A 23,398-nucleotide genomic window follows, 5' to 3' on the forward strand; every position below is an offset into this window, starting at 1 on the left:
ACTGGAGTGCTGCCATAATAGAAGGGACGAAGTGGTGCTGGCCTTGCACCCCCTGCCCCGCCCCCCCCAATCTGTTCCTTGGAGCCAGGGATCGGCATCCCCCTCCCCCCCAACAACAGCCAGCAGGGAAGGACCCTCCCTCCTACCCAGATCCCTGTTTATCGTGACCCATCCATTGATGTTGCAACCCCATTTGGGGTCGTGACCCACAGTTTGGGAACTGTTGCTCTAGGAAAAAAATGTTGGCCACGGGTCTCCAGGAAGGGCTTTGGTTATAACTTTCCTGGTGCATGCTTTTTGCTAGCATTGATGTTTCACTGACAGTATGCATTATAATCTCTGCTTTCTTCTGCATTTTCTGATGGTTTCACTGATTTTTCCAAACATGGAATCCTCGCAGTTTGTGTGAAGAGCCTTGCCTCATTCAGGTCTAATGAGGGCTTCCACTGACATTTTTAAGTGGGCTGTTTATAGCCACTTAAAATAATCTTCATTTTTTTCAATATTTTTCCATGCAGGGGCTTGGCTTCCCAGTGCTTAAAACTTCCTTCAGATTTTGCTTGGGTTTCCTTCATGCCTTTTTCCACAGTACTGTCTTCCCTTGCTAACTTAAAACCTGGTACATTACTTCTTTTCAGTAGTTGGAAAGAGTATAATACCATCCGAGTACAAATTTTTTTAAGTACTTGGAAATCCACTTTCTTATCTTTTCTGCCTAGGTACAGTTTCCATCATGTGCTTTAAGATATAAATCTCTATATGTGGTCAGTTATTTTCTGGTAAATCTGTCTGTATCAGTTCCTTCAGAGTCCAATCTACTATACCAGCAGTGTAAGATATGCCTGAGATGGTTAAGATATTAGTTACCCAGAAGAGGTTATGGTTGGATATGGCTGATAAAGCCTTTTATGTTCTGACATAGTTTTCTTTTTAATATCTGTGTTGCTGATGGAGATATGTCCTAAAATGATGAGATATTTGTAGCTTTATTCAAGAGTTGATGAATCGGTGACTTCTTTTGGTGTAAAATTCAGATTATTTTCTCTTGCAATTTGGTCAATCACAGGTGCACAACTTTTTGAATGAGTGGGGTGGTTTTCTTCCTATCCAATTTTTAAGGCCTTCAGAGATTACTTTAATATATTATATTTACTCAAATAAAAGATGACCCTGATTATAAGACAACCCCCCAATAATTAGATTCTATATGTGGAAAGTGTATGAATTAGTTACAATTTTCCAGGGATGGAATCTAATTATTGGAGGTTTGCCTTGAATATGTCTCCTTCCCACTGCTACAGCAGAAAAAATAAATCTGGGCGGAAGGGAGGGAGCCCTTAGTTCTCTGCTTCCCTGCCCCAACTTTTTCCCCTGGCAGCCCCTTCCCACTCTTCTTATTGTTAGACCATGCTCTCCCTAAGCACATGGAAGTAAGGAGAAAATTTGAAAACCTTGAAATTAAACATGGCTATAGCTATTTGCATATAGTACCCTATATGCATTGGGTGTCTGGGTTGTCTGGGAGAGGTAGCACCTCCAGAGAAAGAGTACGTTGCGCTCGCCTGGGTGACTCTTCCTCTGTTGGTCTTCACCAGCACTCAGCTCTCACCTGTGGCTCCAAGTAGCTGTCTGCCTGTGACAGTGGTCACACCCAGGTAAACCGCCTCAACGGGTGGGCCAAACCAGGTGAGGATACCTGGTCAGTCTTAGACCATTGGGGGGATAGGGACATGCCTATCCCTGCATGCAAAGTCTGACTCCGGCTGACTGGGAAGACAAGACCCTTGTATGGTCCAGTGGCCCTGATGGCGGTACAGCACCGTGCTGTGGGTTGCGCAGAGCAGGACAAGGCACAAAAGATGTCCTGATCATCTGCTGCATCTAGGCCAATCTCCAGCTGTCTTGACAGTGTCCTGCCACTGTTGGTTCTGATGAGAGAGTGAGGCCGATGCTGTGCAACTCTTCCTTACTTAAATCTAAATCCCACGCAACTCGCATACAACACAAGGCCTGGGTGATGGGCCAGCGGACACACTAGAAGCTGTAGCTGCAAACCTGCACACAGGTGGTGCAGGGCTTTGGGTCACTTTCTACTGGACAGAAGCAGCAGTAGAACTTGGTAGACCACTGAGTGATTGAGCAGCCCTATTCAGGACCACACTTTTCACTTCCTAGAATGAAGAAGGGGCTAAAAAAGATGCCCCAAACATTGTCTGTTTCACCTCACTCTGGCAAGCAAACTGTGGCTGGCAGGGGTCCCGCTACAACGGTCGAAAAGGAAAGAAATCAGTCTCTCTTAAGCTGGATTCGTGGAATGTACGTACACTGACCGACTAAAACACCAACAGACCTGAAAGGAGAACTGCCCTCATTGGGAGAGAACTAGACAGATACAACATCCAGATTGCTGTTGTCAGTGAGACCCACCTACCTGACGAAAAGCAGCTCACAGAAGGAAAAGCTGGTAACACATTCTTCTGGAGTGGTCATGGCAACTGTTACTCAAATTGCCAATTGCTCAAATCACAAGCGAGACATTATAAAGGAGGATAAGGTAACATGCCGCATTTATTGATCACATGAGTTAGACATAGAGGGTTGGGCACACCATTCATACAAACGCACACAAATCATCATACACATCATTACACGCAGGCATACCCATGCACAAAACAACCATTTCATCCACACGTACACCAGATATAGTTACCAGCAATAGTTGCTCAATATCAGCCCAGGGTGGCCAACCCAGACTTATTGAGTAGATGATGATGATTTGAAGATAGCAGATTTGAAGATAACAGCTGGAGCGGGGTGAACAGATGCATCTGTGCTCCAATGAAACAGCAGTAGAGAAAGAGACTCACCCAACTTGGCATTTTCAAAGTGTTCTTTTATAGGGATTGGCATCCTTTGTTTCAGTGCTTTGGTGTTTTTCCATACCCAGCTTCTGTTTTTGTGGTTGTTTTTCTTTTGTCTTCAGCTTATCTTAGACTTGGAGTGTTTTTGCTGCCCGTCTGGCAGGATGGGTGCATTTCTTCTCCTCATTATCTTCTTTGTGCCCTAGGCCTAAAAGGGATTCTTCAGCCATTCATTAATTAGTTTACTGACTGGTAACTTACATTTGGCGCCTTGTTGCTTACATAAAGTTAAATCTTCTTTTCCCGTCTCTATGCCATTCTCTCACCATTCACCCTTTTATACATACTCGTACATAAAAGCTATGCAGAGTTCATTCACTTATGTCAAGCAGAAGGATACAAAATGGAGTTTTCAAGTTGCTTACAGGACAAGACTAACATGATTACATTTCACTATTATTACACTCTATGTTAACATCAGCTACATTAGTTCAGTTCATGCTACATAATGAAGCCAAATAGGAAGCAGGTGTCAGCTTTGTTATACAAAACAGCCTTGTCAAGAAGCCGTGTCAAGAAGCTGACCTACCTGCCCAAGGGAATGAATGACCGACTGATGGTGCTCAAGCTCCCCCTGCTTGGCAAAAAGTGCTCCACTTTCTTCAGTGCGTATGTCCCTACCATGACCAACTCCGACAAAGTGAAGAACCAGTTCTATGATGACCTCCACTCCATAATCGCTGCTGTACCAAAGTCTGACAGTCTCATCCTCTTTGGTGACTTCAGCACCAGGATTGACTGTTACTGCCAAGCATGGGTGACTGGTGCCACCTGAGTTGGGGGGGAGGGGGGGGAAGTCCCCCGGGGTCCCTTGCTGCCAATTGCTTCATCTGGCACCCCCACTCCCCGGCCAGCACTTGCAGGGGGGCACTGATGCTCCTGCCTGCCCCCCCCCCCACCAATAGCCTAAGTGGGGAGCCCTGCCTGTCAGGAGGTGCATCTGTGCTCTCAGGGGGCGCTCAGAGTATGTGCTGAACACAGGCTCCTAGTTACTAACACTGTATTCCGTCTCCCCAACCAGAAGAAGACATCGTGGATGCACCCTCACTCTAAGCACTGGCATCTTATCGACTGTCATCATCTGAAGGAGGGACAGACACGATGTCCATGTAACCAAAACAATGTGTAGCGCTGAATACTGGACTGATCATCAACTCATCTCCTCACTAAAGATCACAATTCAAACTAGATGGCGTCCACAAAGTGGAAGTGGACTGAAGCGCCTCAACGCTGCTGGGCTAATAAATGACAGCACCAGGCTGTCTTTTATGAACCATCTGAAGGATCAGCTTCACACTGCACCACTCTATTCTGGCTCCATTGAAGACAACTGAAAGTGACTTTGTGAAGCTATACACTCTGCAGCTCTTGAGACCCTGGGACCAAGCATCCACAGACATCAAGACGGCTTCAGTGAAAATGATGAGGAGATACAACAGCTGCTGGAAGAGAAACAATGTCTTTACAGAGCCTACCTCTATGCTAAGTCCATGTCAGCACAACAAGCCTGTAGTTTGATATAGAAGACCATTCAATGCAAGCTGTGAGGGATGCAGGACACATGGTTGAAGAACAAAGCAGATGAGATCCAGCATTTATGCTGACTGAAAAAATGCAAAGAAGTTCTTTGATATCCTAAAGGTTGTCTGTGGTCTGCAGGTCCTCGGATCCTCCCCTCTGCTGTCTGCCGATGGGAGCACACTGCTAACTGACAAAGCCCAGATCCTCCAGAGATGGGCTGAACATTTCAGCGCCGTCCTCAATTAGACCTCCTTTGTTAACATGGGCACCATATGCAAGCTGCCTCAAATTGCCGTCAACACCTTGCTTGAATCTTTGCCTACAATCGCAGAAGTCCAAAAAGCCATACAACAAATGTCTGTGGCAAAGCTCCCAGAGCCGACGCAATTCCAGCGGAGTTCTGCAAAGCAGGTGGTCACGACCTCATGGAGAAACTAACCGAGATCTTTTACAGTATGTGGACGCAGGAGGTGGTCCCTCAAGAATTCAGGGATGCCTCCATCGTCCACCTGTAAAAGAGGAAGGGAAATCACCAACTCTTTGACAACCACAGGGTCATCTCCCTCCTCTCAACTGCCGGCAAGATACTCACGAGGGTCCTCCTCAACCGGCTGACTGACCATCTAAACAACCTAGTGCCTGAGAGCCAATGCAGCTTCAGAAAAGGATGCGGCACCACCGACATGATGTTTGTGGCCTGGCAGCTTCAAGGAAAGTGCCAGGAACAGAATGTCGACCTTCTCCTCATGTTCATCAACCTAACCAAAGCCTTTGACAAGGTGAACCGCAAAGGCCTCTGGGAAATCATGCAGAAGTACAGATGTCCCGGAAAATTCAACAATATGGTTTGACAGTTCCATGATAGCACGTGTCCTTGCAATTGGCAAATACTCTGACCCCTTTCCAGTCACAGATGGCATCAGGCAGGGCTATGTGCTTGCACCTACCCTCTTCAGCATGGTATTCTCTGCCATGCTTTTGGATGCCTCCCAAGATGATGACTTTGGTATAGGGATCAGGTACCATTTTGACGGAGACATCTTCAACCTGTGCAGGCTCTGAGTGAGCTCCAAAGTCCAGACAGCCGTGCTTCACAACTTCCTCTTTGCTGACAACTGTGTGTTATGCTCAGGCTTACAGACTGACATGCTATGGTACATGGATCTATTCTCGTCAGCTTGTGGCAACTTCGGACTCACCATGAACACAAAGAAGATCAAGGTGATGTTTCAACCTGCACCTGGCACAACACTCCAGGAACCACACGTCTCAGTTAAAGGCCAGCAACTGTCGATGGTTGACAGGTTTGTCTATCTAGGCAGCAAACTGTCCCATGCTGTCCACATTGACAATGAAGTCAAAATGAGACTAGTGAAAGCTAGCGTGGCCTTCAGCAGACTCCGTAAATCGGTCTGAGATGGCAGAAGCATCGGAATGTTGATGAAACTGAAGGTATACAAAGCCATCATTCTTCCGACCCTCCTCTACCCCTGTGAAACCTGGACCACCATCTATTAGCACCATGTTAAGAAACTAAACCACTTCCACGTGTGCTGCCTGTGAAAGATAGTAAAGATCAAGTGGCAGGACAAGATTCTGGACACTGAGGTGCTCAGAAGATCATCTGCTCCCCAGTATTCGCACTCTACTGAAACTGGCACATCTAAGATGGGCTGGTCACCTTTCAAGAATGCCTGACACTCATTTGCCAAAGAAAATCTTCTACGGCAAACTGTCAAATGGAGTATGCTCTCATGGCGCACCAAAGAAGTGGTACAAGGACACCCTAAAGATGTCCCTAAAGAGTTTTGGCATCGACCCAGAATCATGGGAGCAAATTGCTCATGACTGTCCAGGACAGAGCACTGGCCTTCGAACAGCAATGCACGGCAGAAGCAATGAGGAAATGCATGGCCAGGAAATGAAAACCTCTTGTACCCGGTCCTCATCGCTTTCCTGCCCCTGATGCAGCAGACTGTTCAAGGCAAAGACCAGGTTGATAAGTCACGTACGTGCCCATGTAATCTAGCCTCTAAACCTCCCCCCCTCTTTTCTTTCCCCTTCTTCTCTCTCTTTTCTCCTTTTTTTCCTTTTGTCTTTTTTTCCTTCCCTGTTTCTTTTTAATTTCTTTTCTCTCTTCTTCCCCTTCCCCCTACTGGATGTGGTAGTCTTCATTTGCAAAAGACAACAACACACCCCTGCACTTAGTTAATCCAGAATTGATGCATGTTACCTTTTTCTGAAACAGCTGCCAGTTTTAGCGCAGGCGTTGCATAAACATACTTTTGAGCAGCACTTTGGTACATATTTATATCTACTATAAACTATGCATGGTATTAGTCCAAAGCCAAAAGGCTCATGATTTACAATATGGTTCACTGGGCTGGGCCCTACCAGAGTCAACAGCATTTCAAGCCATGGTTAGCCACAACATTACATACAGTTTACCCAGAATCCCTTTGTCATGCCCTCCCTGTCTGGCACGTATGATTAGTGCGGCCCTACCCTCCGTGGTGACCCCACAGCTCAGTACTGCTTGGTATGTGTGTGTACTCTAGATATTCCCCCCACAAAGGATCCACGTGGTAATTAGCCCCAACTCATGGTTGGAACTGGGTGTTCTTGTCACAAATCCTAGGATGCTCAAAAAATGTACATGTAGATGAGGTACAGGGCAACCTGGTTTGACTTCATCTCATGGAGGGCTGGGCCACATTAATCATATGAGCCAAGGTGAGAGAGGCCATGACAAGGGGATTCTGGGTGAACTATATGCAATGTCGTGGCCACCATGACTTAAAAAAGAGTTGGTGACGAGGGGGATTGCACTTAATGGGCACTAGTGTATGTCTTATATAAATGGGTTGCATTAGCCTGTCCTAGCATTAGGTTCCCATCATATTGCTTCTCAGCCTCTTGTGGGCTCAGCTTAAGTGTGGCATCTGGGCAGAAGCCTGACTGCTGCCCTGCAACCTTGGTTGACAACCTGAGAGGCAGGAGCAAAGGGTGGGGAGATGGCTGTGGCTGTGGATACTAGTGAGCAGAGAAGCAAAGATTGGAGGAGAGAAGAGACCAGATGCAGCACGGGCACAAATGTGGAAATTCAGGCTGAGAGCTGGAATCTGACTGGAAGCTGGTGCAGCAATGCATGAGAATGAAGGCGAAAATGAAAGCAGCTGAAACTACACAGGGAAGAGCAAGCCAGAAGAAGAGTGACAAGAAGAAGACAGAGAGCAGCCGGACTGGAGAAAGCGGCAGCAGGAACCAGAGAGGAAGAGCCGCATGATGAAATCCAGAAGAGGGAGGCGAATGGAGTTGGGATGAGTGGGACAATGAACCCAGGGAAACTTTGAGTGATATGAAGTGTTGCTGAAAATGGGATTTCTGGAAAAGTTGGTAGGCTGGGTGGAACTGTTGTATGGCACAGCACAGAGTCATCCTGGTGAAGGGAAGCTTGAGTCAGGCCTTTCAGATACAAACAGGTGCGGCAAGGGTGCCTCTTGTCACCCAGTGGGATCTTTATATGCGCCATGGAACCTCTGGCACAGAGGATAAGGGACGGGGAGAAGGGAGTGAAACACTCGCTGTATATGGATGACATTAATGTGATGATGCAAGATACAGTCTCATTAGAGAGAATCCTGAAACATATGTAAGACTATGGGGAAGCTTCAGGGGTGAAAGTAAACAAGGATAAGAGCAAGATGTTGGAGACTGGAAATTGGGGAGATCTAGGGACGTTTGGCATGAGGGTAGTTAATCAGATAAAAATCTTAGGGGTGGTTCTTGATATAGAAGGGAAAGGCACAAAAGCATGGGAAGAGAGAGGGTCATGGATTAGAAAAAAATTAGAGTTTTGGAGCACAAGAGGTTTATTATATGCAGGAAAGGTGATGCTACCCATTGTGTTTGTGGGTGTAGTATATCCTCCATCCTGGATTCAAAGCAGGAAAACCCAGAGACTGATTTTCATGCTCTTCTGGGGTTCTAAAACAGAACGGATTGTCAGGAAGGAATTATATAAGGGACGAGAGTTTGCAAGGTGGGAGCTACCAGACATAGAGATGTTTATCTATGCACACTGTTAGAATGGTGAATAGGGAAGCATTGGAAGGAAGCAGGAAAGTGGGAGATTTTGCAGATTTTGGACAGAGAAATCGCTGTGGAGGATGGGCCTATATGGGACAAGGTGGAAGGGGCAGTGGGCTTGGAAACTGCTTCTATATTAGGAAGAACAGAACATTTTATTAAAGTACGAAGTTTGAAAGGGCTGGTTTCCCTGATTCGATTCGGCGGAGATTCAGCCTGATTCAGTGGCCAAATCTCTGAATCCAAATCGAATCAAAGGACCCTTTAATCTCTCTAAATTGAATTGGAGCCCTCTGAATCGATTCGGAAAGATTCGGACACAGACACAGCTTTAAATGTTTTTTCTACATACCTCACGGTACCAGCACAGCTTGTGAATGCTGCGATGCTGGGGTGGATAGAGTGTCCCACAGAAGCACGGTGGGCTTTCCAGTGCGCTCAGCAGCAAACCCGGAAGTGAACTAGGAGCACTTCTGGGTCCGTCGGGGATTGTGCGGGGGGGGCCTGCACCTCTCTAGCTCGTGGGTCTGGAGGGCACGAGCCCTCCCGCGGGTCCCCCCACGGCCGATCATGGAGTGCAGCTCCCACACACTCCTGTGGGACACTCCACGTGCCCCAGCATCGCAGCATTCACAAGCTGCGCTGGTACCTCCAGGTATGTAAAAAAAAACATTTAAAGCTGTGTCTGTGTCTGAATCGTTGATTCTGTGAATCAGCATCGAATCTTCAGATTCAGATTTGGCCAAATTGAATCAGGGACAGTGATCCGAATCAATTAAGTGAATCATTGTCCCTGATTCGGGCCAAATCCGAATCGAATAGGGCCCGCTTTGTACACCACTAATGGGCATGAGTGATCTGTGTTAATGCAGCACTATGCAAAGTGAGGAACTTGTTGATCATGAAGGGAATGGATTTTACTACGAACGAATGTTTACAGCTAGTCCCATTTGAGCTCAAATATTACATGCAAAGGGCTGAGGAGGAGGAAGATGAGAGTAAGAGGGAGGAGATGTGGAAAAAAACTAAATGAAAATATGTATTCGCTTGAGGAGTGCCTGAGATAGCGGTGTGAGAGAGAGGGGAGGGTAGGAAGGGCGACAGTTGTGGGACAAGATAATGTTAATGTAAACTGCTAAGAGATGAGGAAGAGTTAGTATATTATGAGGCCTTGTTGTATGATACGATGTTTGATGTTTGTCAATATGTATAAGAGGTTTTGTTTTTATAATAAAATGTTGAGTAGGGTTACCATACATCCAGGTTTTCTCAGACGTATCCTCTTTTTTGGCCCCATGTGCTGTGTTCCAGGTGGGTTTTTTAAATGCAAGCCAAATGTCTGGGATTTCCTTCCCCTGGTCTGTTTTCATTATGTCCACCACTAGGTAGAACTACAGTTCCCAGAATACCCAGTGTAGTGCCTGCGGGGTCGGGAGCTGAATTTGTGATTTTGCTTTGCTCTGCTGGTGGGAGCAGGAGGAGGGCGATCGGAAGCAGCAGGGAGCAGAGCACAGAGGGTGGGGAGTGAGGGCCACTGGGCAAGGGGCAGGGGCTGCAGGCCAGAATGAGCAGCACTGGCAGGGTCAGGGTACTGCTTTTTGGGAGTGAGGGGCACTGGCAGGGCTGGGGTTGATGGGTTAGGAGTGAGGGGCAGCTGCAGGGCAGGGGGGCTGTCTTGTCAGTGAGTGGGCAGAGGCAGAGTGGGCAGGGCAGGGGCAGCAGCATATCCCCCCCCGTGTCCTCTTTTTTGGACCTGGAAATATGCTAACCCTATGTTGAGTATAATAATAATAAAAAGATTCACATCAGCATCTTGGCCTTTTGGCCAAGATCAAGTGATCAGCTGAGAGTCTGACTGTTGCCTTAAGGGCAGAGAAAGAGATTAACAGAGCATCAGGATGGCAGGAGTGGAGGAAGGAAACCCAAAGCCCAAAACAATGGCAGAGGTGGCTGATAACTAGGAAGTGGAAAGAAAAATTAAGAGTGGAAACAGGTCTGGAGCCAGAGGGAGAGTGGATAAAGGGGGAAAAGTGGAGAGGAAAGAAGACAGCAAAAATGAAGGCAGGAGCAACAGCAGAGACAGCAACAGAAGCAGCAGCAAAGAAGAGGGTGGTGAGAGAGATGAGGCCAGAGGAATGACCGGAGCAGAGAAGAGCAGTAACAGATGGAGAAGGATTGTCGGGAGCATGATGTAAGGTCAACCCACTGGAAGTGGCATGGTGGGGAGATGCAGAAGAGGCACTGTGGGATGCTGGTCTAGAGCAGAGACTGGATAAGGGCAGTGTTAACCAGTGATGGGGTGCAGAAGGGATTGCCGATGAACAGATACAGTTTTGTGGAGAAGGTACTGTTCAAGATAGTGGGGGTACAGATGGAACACTTCACCAGCAAGATTGCTTTCTCCAGCTGACAGACGTGACAACTGACTTATTGTAACAAAGAAGGGTATGATCAATTTTGGGAGACATGCAGAGGATGGGGGGAGGGAGGAATTAAAAGGGTTAACATTTGTAGCAGCAGAATAGTCAAGGGACAGTGTGATTATTGTTCAAATGTATATGGATATATTAGAGGCAGAAGACTTAGAAAGGTATCTGGAAAAATATGTGTAAGGAGTTCTGTGAGTGAGAAAGTTAGGGACAAATATGGTATTTGGACGGGGTCGTGGAGGGCTCAAGCAGTATTAATATCAAATGAATGCAGATAAGGCCAGATTTGGGTTTTATAATATACCATGAGCAACCAAAGCAATGTAGCAGTTGTGGGAAGGAAGGGCGCCTGTCTGCATAGTGTTCCCTCATACTGTTACAGGTGTGAAGGGATGGGGCACAGAGCATCAGAGTGCTAGGAGTTCATAAATGTTTTGTTTGCGGGGAGTAGGGACACTTGTACCATAGGTGCCCAACAGCTTTTGCAACCAAACCCCCAAGGAACCAGAAGAATCAGAAAGGGACAGTTAGGAAGAAGAGGCAGGAGGAAGAGACTGAGATAGAAATGGTAGAGAGGAGAAACAGAGACAGGAGGAAGGGGAATCTCTGTAAAAGAGAATGCACAAGGTAGACCTGGAGGCAAAATGGTATAGGAGTAGGGGACAGTAAACAAAGGATCCAAAGACATGGACTGGGAAGGGGCAGAAGGAAGAAACCCAGCAGACAACAGAAGGGGAAATGGTGCAAGGAACGAGCCAGAGAGACAGCCAGGGAAAAGGAAGAAAGTGCAGGGACAAAGTCAGGAAAAAGAAACCTGATCAGAGGGAGGTGAATTGGAGCTGGAGAACAGCTTCCTGCAGCTATTATTAACTCCTCTGGGCTCTAGCCTTCGGTGGAGGGTAGGGGGTGGGAAGCATTGGGGCGGTGGGAAAACTGAACCCTTCCTAAATACAAAAGTGATAAGGCAGCTTGCAAGAGCAACAGGCATGTGAAAGAGGGGTAGAGGATAGAGTTGACCGCAATGAGCATCAGCATAGACCATCCTTAAAGGGACAGGCACTGGGATAGCTTTGATTTAAATTATGACTTTAATCACTGGTCAGGAAGCCTCAATTTAATAATTGTTTTCTACAAAAAATGCATTCTTGTTATTTGATATCCTTTATTCATTTAACTTGAAATTTTGCACTTAGAGAAAGGTAAGGGCTTGACTGTGTGTACACAAACTCGCAGAGAGACAAGAGGGCTGATGGGTGGGTGACTGATCAGGTCTGTTACCTTTCATCTCCATATACTGCTGTTAACAAGGATGTTATCTCTGGAGACACAAACTCTCCCTATGTCTGACGAAGGGCGTTTGTGCCTGAAAGCTTGCAAAGAACAATTTTTCCAACTATTTAGTTGGTCTAATAAAAGATATCACACCTACCGAAAGAACCTTGTCTGTCTATGATCTCTGGAGACACAAATCCACAGTTTGAGAGCTGAAGCTAAGCATCACAGAGAAGCTTAATGGGATCTTCTAGACTGAGGACTGAGTCCCATTGGGTTGAGTGTTTTTTTTAATCTTTACTAAACTATAGAGGAGCTCCTGGGAACCCCATAAGATTGGGCCCCTATAGTCCATGGCCTGTTGTGACCTGTTTATAAAACTTCTAAAAAGGATACCTGAATATATTGTCTCAAATAGTATATAATTAGAAGTTATAATCCCTATTCCATGATGATATCTTTGAGCTTTAACATAAATTAAAGCTATCTTTGGATAAGTTTATTTTTTAAGAAGTATCTTAACAAAAAAAAATTAAATAAAAAATTCTGATTTAAATAAAATAAAAATGCATTTTTAATTTTCTTTTAATTGTTGGTTTTTATCCACTCTGACAGGCACACTAGTTTAACACAAGCACAGTTGCACTGATTATAGCTTCAGTTAACGTCAGGAGTGTCTTAACAAGGAAAAGATGGGAACAGCTGAACAAATGGTAAATCAAGTAAAAGCAGACATAATCTGCCTACAAGAATGTGGTATACCAGGGGAGAGGGATTATAAACATTTTGAGAAGAGGTGGAGATTGGGACCATCGTGGTGGTAAGGGACAAATGAGAACAAAGGGACTGGAATGACAATACTGTTCAAGAATCCAGAAGTGAAAACACAGCAGGTGGAAGATATCATCAGTGGCAGACAGCAGCAAATGATAATTTCAGTTGGGAGAGCAGAATTGGAAGTTTTCAATGTATATATTTAACCAGAATGGGGTGGGGGCAGACTATGCTTAGAAAGCTAGCACTTCACATGGTCAGAAGGAGACTGTGGATAATTGTGGGGGACTGAAATTGCATAATTGACATGGGTGAGCAAACAGGGGAAGGTGGGACTTCAGTTCACTCAGATTGTTAACAAATATAATTAAAGAAGAGTCACTAAGAGATGCGTGGGAAAGGGAGAAAGTTTTCACTAGAACTGACCCCAATGGAAAGAAACGATCAAAAGTTGACTTCATGTTTGTATCAAAAGAAATAGAGATAAGAAAGAAAGAGACAATATATGTACCAGGTAGTGATCACTGGGTGATAGAAGCAGAATGGAGTCTTAGTAAGGGCCCTGTAAGGGGTAAGGGAATGTGGAAATTAAATGTGTGACTGTTACAAGATAAGGAGATGCGTCAAGCATACATGAGACAGTATGATGGGTGAAGAGCACTGAAAAATATTTTAAGAGTACCAGAGGATGGTGGATGATGGTGAAGAGGACAGGGAAAACAATGAAAGACCTGAGAGAGCTGCAAAGATGCAGGAGCTGCAGAAGGAAGACGGATATGAGAAGAACTAGAAGAAACAAGGCGAGAGAGAGAGAGCTGGTTTAAAATAAAGATGAGAGAGAAAATGTTTTTAGCACAAGCACCCTGGGTGGGAGAAAATGAAGAGTGGTCAGCTAGAGTGAAGATGGTTAAAGTGTGGGAAGAAGGTGGTACCTGGGTGGAAAAGCAGGAGGTGATAGAGGCAACAAAAAGATTTATTAAGAGCTATATCAGAAGAAGGAAACAGGCAGGAAGATGAGAAATTAGCTGGAAGAGACTGAAGAGAAAGTAGAGGAGGAGGAAGCAAAGAAAATGGAAGAAAAGATAAATGGAGGAGTGCTTAAAAGTCTTTAAAAGAGGGAAATCACCAGGAGCAGACAGACCACCTATAGAATTTTATGAGAAGTTTTGGGCATGGGTAGAAATGGAGGAGTGCTTAAAAGTCTTTAAAAGAGGGAAATCACCAGGAGCAGACAGACCACCTATAGAATTTTATGAGAAGTTTTGGGCATGGGTAGGAAGGGATACAGTGGATGTTTTTGAGGAAATAGCAGAAACGGGGGAGTGGAAGTTTTTGAGGAAATAGCAGAAATGGGAAATAGCAGGAACAGGAGGACGTAGCAAAAACAGGAGCAGGAAAAGATTTTACAAGAGGCATTGTGATCTTATTCTTCAAGACAGCAGAGAAAGAACTCTGGAAAAACTGGAGACCGATTACACTCCTTAGATTATACTCCTTAATATGGACTATAAATTAATGGCCAAGATGCTGGCTTTGAGGATGAGGAAAAACATCCAGAAGATAATACATGAAGATCAAGTATGTGCAGTAGGCCTGTGTGAAGCAGCTAGTATTTGCTTCAGATTCGGCCGATTTGGCGGACAATGATTTGATTTGGTGATTAGGATCACTGTCCTGAATCAATTTGGCCAAATCTGATTCAGAGATTCAGCTGCTGCCGAATCGGCTGAATCTTTGACTCACACAGGCCCCATGCCTCACTCACTCTCAATGGCTGCCCTGCCTGCACCAGCTCCTGGCTATTTGGAAAAAAAAAACCCCCAAAAAACCCACTGACTGGCTCCTGCCTGGGGTAGGGAGAAGAGGAGCTCTGCCATGAACCCCCCAAGGTCGCTGCAGCAGCTGGTGAGTTTGGGTTTTTTGGGTTTTTTTAAAGGGCTGGAGCTGGGGCAGGCGGAGCAGATATGGCGGGGCTGGGAGAGCGGGCGCGGGTTGTGGGGCTTGTGGCAGAGCCCTCATGGCAGTGTGGGGCAGTAGGGAGCAGCGGGGATCGCCCTCACTTGGCAGCAGCCGGTGAGTAAGGGCTTTTTTAAAATAACTCGGAGCTGGGGTGTGCAGGGCAGCCATGGGGGGGCTATGAGAGTGGGTGGGGGTTGGGGGCCACTCAGGGGTGCTGGGGGAGCAGGCAGGGGTCCTCCCATGGTCCCCTTCTCCAGCTTCCCCTCCCCTGCTCCATGCTTACCAGCATGGAGTCCAGGTCCAGCTCCCTGCTGCAGTCAGCAGGGACTGCCTGAAACACCGAAGCTCTCCAAATCTTTTCTGAATCAATTTGGAGAGCTTCGAATCAATTTGGATCTTTTAACTGGCCCCCTGATTCGATTTGGATTCGGAGATTTGGCCACCGAATCAGGCCAAATCTCCTCCAAATTGAATCAATACCTTTGTGCAGTCCTAATGTGTAGTACCAGGTACAAGGATCTCAAAAGCAATCAGAGTGATCAGAGATACACTCCCACATCCAAGAGAGGGAAAGCAAACATAGTTATGGCAAACTTAGATTTAGGAAAAGCATATGACAGAATGGATCATGATTACATATTCCAAGTGCTAGGAAAAATGGGACCCCAGAGAAATTTATATGTTGGATAAAACTACTGTATAGAGAAGCGGAGAGTCAAGCCCAAATTAATAGGCATCAAAGCAGAGCCTTTAAAATCCCTACAGGGGTGAGGCAAGGGTGCCCCCTGTTGCCACTACTACGTGTGCAGCATGGAACCATTAGCACAAAGAATAAAAAAAGACAAAGTTATAAGCAGAGTAAAGATACCGGGAGGGAGTGAGGTAATGTGTAGTATGCATTGATGATATAAGTGTGGTAGAGGAGAGGCTTTTGGTGGAAAGGGTGCTAAAGCATACATCAGAGTATGGCGAAGCAATGGGGGCTAAACTAAATAGATTGAAAAGCACCATAATGGGAGTAAGGAACCGGAGGGACTTGGAGAAGTTGGGCCTTCAAATAAGACAGAGTGATATTAGAGTGTTAGGGATCCTGATGGACACTGAGAGGAAAGGTAATAAAGCATGAGAAAAGGTGACAGCAAGGATACTGCAGATGCTTTGGTTATGATCTGGAAGGACACTGCCCTTTGCCAGAAAAGTGGCAGCAGTTAAGACTGTGCTACTGCCAATTATTCTATATACAGGAATTGTAGTGCTACATGGTGCACTGAACTCTGAACTCTTGCTACATGGTGGCAGATAGCAAGAGTTCAGAAGGAAATACTTATGTTCTTCTGGAATGCCAAAAGAGAAAGGTGGGCTAGATCTGAACTGTACAAAGCAAGAGAGATGGGGGGATGGGGCTGCTGAACTTGGGATTGTTCATCTATGCAAAATACGTATGCTTGATATGCAAGGCAGTAATGAAGGGAGTGGGGGAAAGCAGTGCATGTCACCTGATTTCACGCAGCTGCAATTTTGAGGAAATGGGCAATATATCAGACCTCTTTGAAGAGTCCATGGGAATGACAACCACCAATTCATTACTTCAGGATGGAAGGATGCATGCAGGGAGAAGAGAGATATGGAGAGAGACAGAATGGCACCGGTGGGAAACTTCACAGAAGAACAAGTGAAGGAAGTGTGGGGAGCAGTGATGGGTCAACAGCTAAAAGGGGAACATGCTGATATAGCATGGATGGTTGTAGGAAATATCTTGCCAGTGAGAGAAGTGCAACACAGATGGGGCTTGTTAAGCTCATTTAGGTGCCCAAGGGAGAGGTGCAGGGAAGAAGACATGGTGGGACATGTTTTGCAAGTGTACATATGCAAAGGGAGTGTGAGAAAAGGTTCGCCACTTTCTGTCACCAAAATAAACCTGTTCTTAGCGTGGGAGATGGTACTATATGGACTCATACCAAAGGGACTGGAGGTAGCATTATTAAGGACTTTTTTAGCGTGTGATAAAACTAGTTTATGAAAAGTAAGAAACCTCTGGGTGTTTAAGGGGTTGTTTTTCACTGAAGGAGAGCACCTGAAGCTTGGTCTGCATGAACTGAAATACTACATTGATCACGGCAAGGAAGAGGTGGAGAAGTGGAGGAAAAAGGACTGGACATGTTTATAGATATTAGGGTCAGAAGGGACCTCAGTAGGTCATCAAGTCCAACCTCCTGCCTTGGCTTGTTTCACTAAATCAACAGAGAGGACTGATGGAAGGAGTGGAGAGTTTTAGGTGGTTACTGAGGTAATAATATTTGATGAGTTTCTGTATGAAGAAAAAGAGTTTTGTTAAGAGGTTCTTTTGTGGGAAGTGGATGCATATTGTTTAAGGGTTTAATATATGTAGTTGTATGTTTTTGGATATGTAGTTGTTTTTGCGATATGAAATTCTGGTAAAAGAAAGGTGCTCAATATGTGAAGTTTTGTAAGTGTAGGGCAGGGGCAGGCAATTATTTTGGGTGGAGGATCTCTTAACAAGGTTTGGTGAGCTGTCAAGGACTGTATGGGTAGCCCTGTCCCTTGACAGGTGCCCCGCCCCCTGGCTGCCATCTTGGGACCAGAAGTCCCACCCCTAACCCCTGACCTTTGCTACCAGAAGTCCTTCCCTTTGCCCCTCAGAAATGCTCCTTTTGGAAGGGGGGAGTTGCCATGTTAGAACCAGAAAAAAAACGAATTGTACACTAAAAGCCAAACACCTGCTATAAGATATTTGAATGTTATTATAAACAATATTTTGCCATGATTTATATTTGTGTACTGTATATAGAGGTGATTGCATGTGTGGCTGTGTGTGTGGGGGGTGTGTAGGGTATGTTGGGGGGTTGTGTGGCGTTTGTGGGGTCTGGGTTGGTGGTTCTGGAACACACTGTCCTCTCCTGCAGTCTCTCTCCCTATCAGCATATTTACGCAATGTGGGCCCTGTGTTTTATAGACATGCTTAGCGTTAGCTGCATTTAATAAAGTTCCGTTGCTGAGCACATGCTGCTTTTGGCCACATTTTATAGACAGACAATGTATTTAGTGAGATTTTGTTGTATGCCATTATAAGATGAAGGGCTTTTCCCCCCATGCCAATGGGAGGGTGGGGTAAGGGGAGGGAAACTCGTTTTGTATTTGAGTAAATATGGTAATTCCACTCACAAAGAGTGCTATTGGTACCACTCTCACCTTTTTCAGGTGCTAAAACATCTTCATTTCTGCCACCAGGGCATGGTACCTTCATAGCTTTTCTCCAGTGGTGTGTTGTATATTTTAATCTAGTTGAACATTGGATTTAACGAGTAGTGCTGTCCTGACCTCTTTATCCTGGTGTCTGTGTGGCATGCTGGAATCGGTGATGGTTGTTGTATTAGTATTGTTCTTCTCCTGAAAAAGCGAGCAAAGCCTGAATTTGGTTATAGAGGCTTTGCTTACTTGGAAGGGTTTTGTGGTAAGCTGGAACTGATGGAAGGACTCTTATCCCCAACCTGTCTTGCAAAGCTGTGGCATTCAAACAAGCAGTCTAATGCTAGCTATTGTTGCATGGTGGTGAAGAGGGAATTTTAGACCATACCAATTATTCCACCCCAGTACACGGTTTTGATTAGAAGGTTCTGAGTTGTTTCATTGGATATGACTCTTATTCATGTACGCGCTGGGGGTAGGATTGGTTGCATATGTTACTGTAGGCATGTTCCCTCACTTGTAGGCTCTGCCCATAAGGCTTTTACTTCCTTGAGGAACTCCTCAGGCAGAACATATTGATAAACAGAGTTTTTAAGTCAATGAAACGGGGGCAAAAAAGCCCACCAAAAACAACACCCCCCAAAAAACACCCTTATTGTCTTGTTGTGGGCACTTAGAGAGGACCCCTGCAGTTCAGGCTCTAGTGCAGCCATCTGGCTCTTCCACGCAGCCCATCGTTCAACACACCATCTGTTTCCGGCACATGAACTATTTCCTTGCAGTTACTGCCCTGTGGTTCCACTCTCTGGGGTTTTAAACTCTGTGAGCTATTCCCTTATCAGCAGCCTTCCCACAGCTGCCACTACTCAATAGGGCTGGTTGCCCCCTCTTAAGGGGGAAGGCCACTGTTACAATTACATCTTTCCTGTATCTCTCATCTGCTCTTTTCAACTAATAAGGTTAACAAGATCTTTATTTTTAATATGAATGAATCTGTTTTTGCTTCTTATTGTCTCTGCTGTGCAACAGCAAAAGCTCAAGCTATTTGTTAAATTCTCAGTCAGGGGTACTCATACACTGGGAGAGTAAATAATCATGCCTTTCAATCTTGATGCTCTTCCACCTTTCCACAATGAGTTCATTTTCCATAAAATAAAAGCCATGGCAGTCTCTTACTGTATTTATGCCTTCAAGTATTGCAGGCAGGAAATATAATTAAAATCTTTGCATGCTTTTAAATTAAGATGTGTATTTCAGTTCAGAAGACATTCCACCAACAGATCGATAATACTGTGTTGGCTTTATCCTTCAGAAATGAGCTCTGTTACAGGGGGAAATGGGGCTGTGATGGCTAAGACACAAAAGTTTGGCTTGCTTTTGCAGCAAGTAGCTAAATTTCCAGCCTGGACCTGGTGTCACTGCTAAGATTGGGTGCCAGTTCATTTTGCAAGAAGGATTTGCATGCAGGAGAAAGGTTCTCCAACAGTAGTCAGGAAGATGGCAGGCTGGGAAAAGTTGTCAGGATTTAGGTGATTCTCTTTGAAGATAGACCTGTGAGAGACCTGCTTGGGGCAAGGAGGGTGAATGCGCAAAGGAAAGTGCAACCTAACCCTGTGACCCTGAATGAAGGAAAATGGGAGAGGGGATTATTTGTGGACTCCTGCTGATTGGGGAAGGGACTTCTTTAATCCGAAGAGAGTCGAGAACTGCTTACATTAGGGAACCAGAATGGTTTAATAAAACAGCCCTCCAGGATCTGTCCTAGAAGAACTGGAGAGCATATTGGTAGAATTAGGAGGCCAAAGGAGAAAGAGTAGAGGACTTAGGCATTGCCTCTTTGTCACTTTTTTCTGGGAAGAGCTTTTGGTACTAAGAAGTGGGGAGGAGTTACTCTTTGTGATTTGGGTCCCAGTTTTCAAGAACTACCTGTTTCAGGCAACATCAGTAAGTCAAATTTGGGGAGAACTGATCTTTGTGGGATGGCTTTAGGGTCTCATATCAGTGAGACCTGTACTTCAGGGAGGGGAGAGGTGTCTGTCTTGGGTGAGTGACTCTGTAGATAGTGTCTCAAGTGAGCTGATCTGAGATTAGGACTGTGTCTCAAATGGGAGGTTGGAAGCTTCTGTTTGGGGGAAATCATTTTAATCTCTTGCCTGAAACATCTCAATACCAAGAACTGGCACAGCTAGCGTTGAACCTTATGAGTCTTAAATTGGAGGAGCAAGAAGATGAAATTCTGCTTCAGTGTCAAACGGAAAGCATACTTTAGTATTGGCTTGTTGCTTCACACTCTGGGGAACTTCTGCAGATGTGGCGTCCAATAGCATCATTCCCCCTCACCAGTTCTCCTATTCCTAGATGGGAATCCAGGCTCTGCCATGACTAATCTCTCTGTATACTCTTTGCTACTATAAAACCTGGTGGCACATACTTCCCCAAGTGCATCTTGTTCATCACTCAAAGTTATAAGCCTGCCTGTGACACAATAACTAATTGTATTGTCAATTACTTCAAATGAAGCAGCAGCTGGAGGATCAGACAAACTCCTTAAAAACAAAGTTCTTGTTTTCTTGTGAATGTCTCTAGGAGTAATCTTTTATTTTTTTAAAAAGAAAAAGACAGGGAGGGGAAGTACAGAAAAGTGATAGATAAGCAGAAAGTTTTCCAAAGTTCTGAAACACTGGCAGGTCTTCAAAACCAATCTTGTTTTCAACTGCTGTCAGCATTGCTTCTAAAATTTCATGCCATTCCAACCTTTTCTGCAGTGCTGCACTTGAGTGTTACTGTATTGAAACCAGTTTATAGGTTGATGGTATTGGGATCCTTTGGAGGATTTTATTGCTTTACATTTTCCCCTCCCTTTGAATTTTTGCATTGCATTTAGGATAATATTGCACCCATTCTTTACGCTCGTGAAAAAATGCCACTGCTTTGTTGCTGTGTTGGGATGCTGCATTGTCTGTCACTTAGCAAACATAGCTGTTACACCTCATGTTGTATTCAGGGATGCAGCCGAGGCAGTTATTTTCAGCACCTGGGGAATAAAAAAGGCTTTCTAATGGCTAGTTTAGATGTCCAGCTTTCAAAACTTGAGCCAATTGGCTAGCATCATCCTGAGTAAATTGCTATATTTTTGTTGACATCAGTAGAGCTGTGCTAATTTATGCCAGTTTAAGGATCCAACCTGGATTTTCACCAGTTACTTATCTGCTGTGAACGTTTTTTTTCCTCCATTAATTTCTAAAATAAAATTTCATCTCTTGCCGCACTTTGAAATACCAGGAAGAAGCAGTTGGGTGTCAGAGAGTTTAGGCTGTATTAAAGTGTCAGTTCAGTCTAACTTTCTTCCCTTCCTTTCCATGCAAACAGAGAGCACCAAGTCCAGAACAACTCTGGTGGGAACAGTATGGGCCAAGTAGCGGTTGTGAAATAAACCGGTGATACTTTGAGGAGCTGGCCGTATATGCACTTGCCTTCTTGTCAACCCTATCATGTAATAACTTCACTGACTTCTGGAATTTCACAGCTGTGGCCTTTGCCCCACCCTTATTGCAAGACAGTGCCTCTGAACTGAAGCTTTCATTTAAAAATGTTTTCTTCCAGCCATGACATTGAGATGACCTTGAAAACACTGACTGGGTGTAAATCATGTGCAGAGTTGTGTGTTTGAGCCTGCAGGCAACTTGGACTAGAGCTCCAGGAGAAGTATGAGGTACCTACCCCTCCTGCACCAGAGCGGGTCATGAATTCTGAAACTAAATGGTTGCAACATATCTGTTAACTTTTTATTTCATTGCTGATCATTTGAGCAGAATTAGCCTGCTAACTGACTTATCCTATGATCCCAGATTGCTGCCCCAGGTTTCCAAAGTACCAATTGCCGCCTCCTGTCCAGGTACCAAAGCCTCCAGATTTGTTCCTAGCAGCTTTCATGATTTGGTTATATGTGGTCAATACAAAACTCTGTGGCATACTGAAAATATGGGGTCCTGATTGTGCTATTTACTCTAAGGGTTCATTTAATAATGACGGTCAGTCTTTTAATTTACATACAACTGCTGTAATTTCCACTTTACCACATCAGAGTGCCACAGAAGTCAAGTGGGGTTTTTTTCTGCAGGGTTTAGGTTCAGTTTGCCACAGAGTACATGGGGGGCCTTGCTTGTTGGCAGACTAGAGAAGGAAGAGTTTTTAGGGTCCGATCCAAAGTTAATCAAAATACAGTGGTTTTTTTAGCCATTTGTTGTTGTGCCTATCAGTGAGGTTATAAAAGCCAAATGGGGACAGGGGAAGTCATAAAGCCCTGAGAATTTATTATAATCTAAAGCAAAGAAGATCTGTTCCTTGAACACCTTTAATCTTCAGCGTCAAGTGTTTTTTGGGTATGTCTACACTGCATACTGCAGGGCAGAGTGCAAGTATCTGAGCTAGCTTTAAATCAGGTAAATTAGTTTGTACTCAGCTTCATGATCCCAGATCTATGCTGCTTCATTCAAAGCGATCAAATATCTACACTGCACTACATTCAAGGCAGTGAATGTGCATGCGCACACATGCACATAAATTACAGGGGCTGTAATGTCTGTTTTTCTTAATACTTTTTTTTCTCTTGCTTTTATAGTATATCTACAGGTATAATGGACATTTCTTATTTAGTAAAGGAGTTGTCACCTCACAAGACTGACAAAAACACTGCCTTAACTCACTGGGCATTGGCTTCCATGGACTTTTAATCATATCCTGAAAGTAGAGAGGCCTCCAGAGGAATGGAAGTATCATGTGAGCAGGAATAAAGGAACTGATATTTCTGTATCTGTTATTGTTTTGTTTAGATTTCTCTGAATTGTTCAGCAGTGGTGGTTGAAATCCATCTACAGTGGTATCTGATTCTTAGTTTGCTCACCCATGCATGTTTGAAGGCACAAAGGTTAAAGCAGCTTTGTTCGCTTCAATGGCCAGCTTTTGATGTTCAGCAAAACTATCCTTAACATGTCATAAAGTTGATACTTGTATAAAGAAGTCTCATATTATACTGACAAGGTCAGTGAGACTTTGGGATATGAACCCCACTTAAATTAATGAATGCACCAGAGGGAAGGTTTTTTTAACCGAAAAACCCAGCTGGTTAAAATGATAGTCTAAATGGAAGAATTTCAACAACATGGAAGAATTTCAGTGTTGTTACCTGCTAGAAGGGGATCCTTCATTTCTCCTTTCCTTCTTTAT

The 23,398-nt window shown here is 44.8% G+C and overlaps 1 protein-coding gene across 1 annotated transcript in view; it reads left to right on the top strand.

Annotated features, from left to right (window-relative positions):
• The window catches only part of LOC102385418 (transmembrane protein 178B-like), a 45,922-nt gene extending 23,025 nt beyond the window's left edge, over positions 1-22,897 (top strand). The window contains exons 3-4 of the mRNA XM_025198885.1: positions 21,776-21,884; positions 22,794-22,897. Coding sequence (XP_025054670.1) covers positions 21,776-21,792 — 17 coding nt within the window. The 3' untranslated portion in view covers positions 21,793-21,884; positions 22,794-22,897. The remainder of the gene's footprint in view (positions 1-21,775; positions 21,885-22,793) is intronic.
• The last annotated feature ends 501 nt before the right edge of the window (positions 22,898-23,398 follow it).

The sequence above is a fragment of the Alligator sinensis genome, unplaced genomic scaffold (genome assembly GCF_000455745.1).
Source record: "Alligator sinensis unplaced genomic scaffold, ASM45574v1 scaffold74_2, whole genome shotgun sequence".
Taxonomy (NCBI): Eukaryota; Metazoa; Chordata; order Crocodylia; family Alligatoridae; genus Alligator; species Alligator sinensis.